Source organism: Chinchilla lanigera, unplaced genomic scaffold (assembly GCF_000276665.1).
Source record: "Chinchilla lanigera isolate Chin_1 unplaced genomic scaffold, ChiLan1.0 scaffold00126, whole genome shotgun sequence".
In the NCBI taxonomy this organism is placed as follows: Eukaryota; Metazoa; Chordata; class Mammalia; order Rodentia; family Chinchillidae; genus Chinchilla; species Chinchilla lanigera.
Window position 1 is genome coordinate 1,506,893 of NW_004955527.1, and position 6,019 is coordinate 1,512,911.

Below are 6,019 nucleotides of genomic sequence, written 5' to 3' on the forward strand. Positions count from 1 at the left end.
GCTGGTCCTGGACTCGCAGAAGCGCGTCTTCTCCTGGGGCTTCGGGGGCTACGGCCGCTTGGGCCACGCAGAGCAGAAGGACGAGATGGTACCTCGCCTGGTGAAGCTGTTCGACTTCCCGGGCCGCGGGGCCTCCCAGATCTACGCCGGCTACACCTGCTCCTTTGCCGTCAGCGAAGTGGGTCAGTGCTTATTGCCCCGCCTGTGGACTGGGAGTGGGGTTGGTCCTTCCCGTGAAGGTCACTGCCCCATGGGGGGCAGTGCAGCTGTCGTCCCTTCCCATCTGTAAGCTCTGACACTTCATGTCCCCATGTCGTTTCACAGGGGCACTGCTGCCACGGGCCCTTCTGTCTTCACCTCGGTGTGGAGGGTGGGATTTCGCCTCCTGAGATTCCCACGGTGGGATTATTTTATTTTCCTCCAGGTGGGCTGTTTTTCTGGGGGGCCACCAACACCTCTCGGGAGTCTACCATGTACCCGAAGGCAGTGCAGGACCTCTGTGGCTGGAGGATCCGGAGCCTGGCCTGCGGGTAGGTGGCAGTGTCACCAGGCTCGAGCTGTGTGTCTGCGTGTCCTTCCTCTGAGTACCACGCACACCCATGGGTGCCTCTTCCTCGGGAGGGCTCCATTCCTGTGGGTTGCAGGGTGTCCCTGTCCAGGCTTGGGGTACGCAGAGTTCCGGGTGGGGGTGCAAGAGGAGGGTGGTCTGCTGGGCTCTGGGGCAGATGGCCCCTTCCCTGTCTTCATGGGAGAAAAGTTGCTGAGGGGCTTCCTTGGAATAAATGCTCAGAGGGGCTCCTGACTCCGGGCTGGAAATGGCAGGATTTCAGTTTGCCAGCACGCTGGGAAGAAATCACCTTCAGATCGGCCGTTCTCACGTTTAATGTCGCGTGCTGGGTTGGTTACCCAGCGTGGCTTGGGGAGGAGGTGACGTGAACCATGTAGTGTTCGTGCGGTACAGTGTGGAGGGTCTTCATGACTCTGGTTTGTCAAGGTCTCAGTTGCCCTCCTGCCCTCCAGTTCCAGTGCGAATGGAGTTCCACCCCCGGGGAATGGGCTGTCCCCTCATCCTGAAGTGGCTTCCTCTCTGCCCAAAGTGACCTCCCCCAAGAGCCCCTGGCCCTGTGGGAGGGAAGGGAGCAGGGCCCCCGGCTTCGCTTCCTGGTGCTGTGCAAGGCTGTCGGGTGTAGCTGAGGCCCAAGTGGCATCTTTGCGTTCACTGGGACCTGCCAGCCCTTACTGGGGTGGACCCAGGAAGCCAGGGCTCCGCTTGGGCCTTTCTGCAGGCCGGAGGGCAGGGACCCCCCGCAGCTGCCGTGGGGCTTGCAGCGGCCGCGCTTGTGACAGCCCCTGCCCTTCACAGGAAGAGCAGCATCATCGTGGCAGCTGACGAGAGCACCATCAGCTGGGGCCCGTCGCCGACCTTCGGGGAGCTGGTGAGCGCCCTCTCCTGAGCACCCGGGGCCCGGGCTGCTGACTGAGACGCGTCTCTGGCATCCCGTCGTCTTGGGCCACGTTAGGTTTCAGGAACAGCTCCGCTGATGACTGTCAGCGGGGTCCAGGTTGTGGTCCTGCAGGGATGGGAGTGGGGCCACCTCTCCTTCCCGGAAGGCCGGGGCCACGGCGAGCACTGTGTCTCTAGTTTCTAGCTCCGAAGGCAGCCGTAGCCATGTTTGCACTTTGTCGAGCAAGGTGCCGTTCGAGGCGGCCGGGCAGGTGACTTGGGGACACTCATTTTATCTAAATTGAATTTTGTTCTACTTTTTTTGGTGCGGAGGGGCGGTGCCGGAAATTCTCCCCAGGTACACTTGCCTTCCATCACTGAGCTGCGTGCCCAGGTTTTAAAATTGTATTTTGAAACAGGGTCTCTTGCTCAGTGGCCCAGGCTGGCCTTGTGTTGTGCTGTGGTTTTTGAGATATAGTCTCACTGTGCAGCCCAGGCTGGCCTTGCTGCCCTCCTGTGTGGTGACTTGGCCTTCTAGAAGCAGGGGCGTGGGGGTGGGGCTTGTAGGCCTGGCAGCTGTATTGCCATCCCTCCCTGTGCTCAGGGTGGCATCTGCTGTCCCCACGTGATGCCCACAGAGCATGGAGTTGCCCCACGGCCCAGGTCAGGAACTGGTGTGTTGGGGTCCGAGGCGCCTAGTGGCAGCTGTGAATGTGTGGGTGGCTCGTGTGGCCCTTGGGCCGGTGGCTGGGGTACCTGCTCAGTGGGACACCCCGAAGCCTCAGTGGCACCCCCGTCTTTGGACCCTGCCAGGGTGGTCGCTGTTTCTGTGAGTCTCTGCTTCCCTTACCAGGGCTACGGGGACCACAAGCCCAAGTCTTCCACTGCAGCCCAGGAGGTGAAGACGCTGGACGGCATCTTCTCAGAGCAGGTGAGCGTGGGGCCCTGCGGGGGACTCGTGCAGAGGAGACCCAGCACCTGTGTGTGCGTCTGGGTGTCTGCAGCCCTTCTGAGCTGTGGCTTGTGCCCGGCTGTCCCAGCCTCACGCTGCCGGAGAGGGACAGCGCCCAGGAGTGCGGGCTGGGCTCAGTGGCTGTTTCCCCCCGTCCGGCACACACGGCAGGGTCCAGCCACAGCACGTTTGTTCCCTGGGCGAGTGTGTGGCTTGGGTCTGTCTTGTGCCTTCACCAAAACTGGGGCTCACAGGCCTAGGTCGGGGTGGATCATGATCCGGGGAGGCGGGTGCAACAAAGTGCCAGGTGCACCCTGTATCCCACAAGTCCCTGCCAGCAGGGCTTAGTGGGCATCTTTCCTAGGTGACACGGTCACGCGAGGCCAGCGGTCTTTGGGAGAGGGGTTTGCATTTGGTTTCCGTGAGCCCTGTTTTCCTGACTGCTTCGCCAGTGCAGCAGGCCGGTGTCCCCTTGTGCCTGGTACCTGTGTGCTGCGGGCCCGATGACCGGCTGCCTTGATCTGTCCCCACAGGTGGCCATGGGCTACTCACACTCGCTGGTGATTGCCCGGGACGAGAGTGAGACGGAGAAGGAGAAGATCAAGAGGCTGCCGGAGTACAACCCGCGCACCCTCTGAGCGGAGCCGCGCTCCGCCCGCGGCAGCTGTCATCTCCACGTGCACTGGGACAGGAAGTCAGACGAGGAATTTAAAAAGCAAGAGTCGACCAAAGATGCATTTTTGTTAGTCTCCCCAAGGTTCTGTTTTCTAAGTAATTCAACATTAACTACCTTTTTCTCTATGCTTTCCAAAGTGTTTTTTTCCCAATGTTTAATTAAAATATTTGCTCATAGTTGACTTACCATTCCTACGAAAGAGGCAGAAACTTTGAGCAATTTAAGTTTTTTTTTAAGTTGTATTTTTTTTCCTCTCCTGAATATGCCTCCCCAAGCCTCCCATTCCAGTTGTAATTAGCAGTGTGGTCCAAGTGGGTGCTACGTGGGAGAGGAATGGCTGTTTACTCAGATGAAAATATCCCTTATGGGAACCAGCAGCATCTAGGCCAAGACGTCCTTGGTGGCTGATCTCCATTCAGAATCACGCTTGCGTGCTGGGGGAGCATCGGGCCACTTGCCGCTTTTCCCCTGCCGACTGGCTGCAGCTGCTGCTTGCTCTATTCCCCTTGGCTGCCTGGAAGCTCCACAGCCTTTTGGTCGAACCATTCATAGAATCTGCCGTGTCCCCCCTGGTGGGGGCTTTGGGATTTATGTTTAGCCATTTCTATCTCCTTTAGCTGTACAAGAAGTCCAAAAGAGAATCAGGCAGTGGTGGAACCATGGGGACCTGGGGGGTGGGGTGATGAGGAACATTTGTATATGTCCAAGGGTCCGGCTTTATGACTCCCTGTCAAGCCTGGGCCCTGTTGGCCCTAGTGCTGCTCCATTAGAGGTCGATCAGCGAGCAGTCTGAGCACACTCTCCAGTTCCCGCGAGGAAGGACCAGCCCCCGTGTCCCAGCTGCTGCCGCTGCCTCTGCTTCTGCCTGTCTCGCCTGGCCTGACCGTTCCTGCCCAGAGCGGCCGCCCTTACGCTGCGGGTTGCTACCCGCTAACCCCGAGCTCTGGTTGCGTGTGCTTGGCTCCGGTATCGAATAGCTGGGATTCCTGAAGAAGCCCCCCTGGCCTGCGTGTCCGCGCGGAAGCCGTGACAGCCTCCCGCCACAGCCCTGTCAAGTGCCCTCCGCCCAAGCCTCCCCGTGCCGACCGCGCAGCGGGAGTTACGAGGTGCCTTTCCTGGAACCGAGCGAGGTGACAGCGTTGGCTGGGGCTCGCGGTTTCCAGGGGTCTGGACTGGTTTGGGTGCTTTAAATAGACGTTTAGCTCAGTGGTGCTTCTGGGGGAGAAGAAGGGGTTCAGTGTGAGACTTGGGTGGATGGGAAGAGTTCAGTACTGGTCTTTAGCCTTTGTTTTTGCTTTTGCTGTTGTTACCACCTGTCGTTGTCTCCATGTTAAAATGCCAAAAATTATCTAGTGGTCACTGCTTTCCCCTGCCTGTCACCCCGCCCCATCACCGCTCAGTGACTTCTGTCCCTATGGGGCAGGTTGCAGCTTGTGTCTGGCTGACCCCACCGCCTCGCGGGAGATGGGGATGGACTAAAGACCTAGCCCCAGTCCGCGCTCATCTCTGCCAGCACATGTTGGATGGCGCGCCCCCCTCAAGCTTCTGCAGTGTCAGAACTTACGCTAAACTTACCTGATCTGTCCATCACCCCCAGATGCCTCCCACTCAAGCTCCCCTGGGCGGGGCCTAAGCAGTCCCTGCCCCCACCCAGGGGCTGTGTGGCTTTATCTCACACCCTGGGGGTCTCCCTCGAGCTGTGTGGTCACCCAATGTAGGACACAATAGCCTGGGAGCTGCCCTGGGCTGCGCTGGGCTCAGATCTTCCATGCAGCCAGCAGCCACCCTGTCCAGGACCCCACCCAGGGAAGCTGTCTCCCTCACCCCTCCTTTTGGCGTAGAATTGTAACATGAATTGTAACATGAACTTCCTCGCAAGGAGCACTCTTTAGAACGGGAGGGGGGCGCCTGCACTCCAGGAGCACAGAGGGCGGAACAGGGAGGGGCCTGGCCGCCCTGCAGTGTCCCGCAGCCTTCCAGGTCCGGAAGCGGGGCTCCGAGAAGGGGCCGAGGTGGATGGGGATGAAAGAGGACTTTGTGATTTGGTCGAAGGCGCCTGGTTTAGTGCTGTAATTGTCTTTATTTTTTTTTATATATATATTTCTTGGAGTAAACATTTTAAATAAACGGCATCATTGTTTACTCGGTCTGGGCTTTTGTGTTTCTTTTTCAGTAGAGTGTGGTGTGTGTAGCAGCTCCATTTTGCTCCTGTCCCCATAGGTCCTGGGGTACATAATAGGCTTGCCACGTGCAGGGGTTGGGAGGTGAGGGAGCCCCAACTCCGCTCCTTGCTGTGGGCTGGGAGAGGGAGGACGGGGTCGGTGCGTCTGTCACTGGTGGACACTGCTGTGCTTTGCACTGGGCTGGACATGCAGGGGCCCTGTGGACCTACGAGCTTCCGGCAGTACAGTCACGGCACTGTGTCTCACTTTGAGCGGGACCTGGGGTCCGCTGTGGCCGGTGGGCTTGCCGCTGGTCTCGTCCAGCTGCAGGAGCCGGTTCTCAATCACTTCTTTAAACTATTCAAAGGGAGCCGCACACCTGAGCCCAAGCTGCTACTTCATTCATACCTTTAGGGGCAGTGTGGCAACTGGCCACCAGGGGGTGCCAAGAGGCCAGTTCTCTGTCCTTGGCCGCTGTAGCCACTGGAGGGCAGTGTCCTGGAAGCTGGCACTGGCCCGAACATAGAAACATGCCAGGGGTTGTGCAGCCCTGACCCTGGAGCCCCGCCAGCAGTCCTGCGGGCCTGGCCCCACCTCCTGTCCTGGAGGAAAGTGAGACCCAGAGAGGAAACGGCCATGGCCGTGCTGGGGGCTGGTGGGAAGACCCGTGCGACACCCGCTTGCTACCCCGCTGTAGTGCGCCCCTCTCTGAGGACAGGGAGCACACATGGCCTGGGGCCGCATTATAGGGGGCAGCCTTTGGGGCTGCAGTGGTGCTGAGATCC

General features: G+C 59.4%; 1 protein-coding gene across 1 annotated transcript in view; it reads left to right on the top strand.

Moving 5' to 3' along the window:
- Rcc2 (regulator of chromosome condensation 2) overlaps positions 1 to 5,219 on the top strand; it is a gene marked incomplete at its 5' end in the record, with an annotated part of 21,933 nt that extends 16,714 nt beyond the window's left edge. The window contains 5 exon segments of the mRNA XM_013507406.1: positions 1 to 182; positions 425 to 530; positions 1,364 to 1,436; positions 2,298 to 2,375; positions 2,930 to 5,219. Coding sequence (XP_013362860.1) covers positions 1 to 182; positions 425 to 530; positions 1,364 to 1,436; positions 2,298 to 2,375; positions 2,930 to 3,034 — 544 coding nt within the window.
- Positions 5,220 to 6,019: the final 800 nt, after the last annotated feature.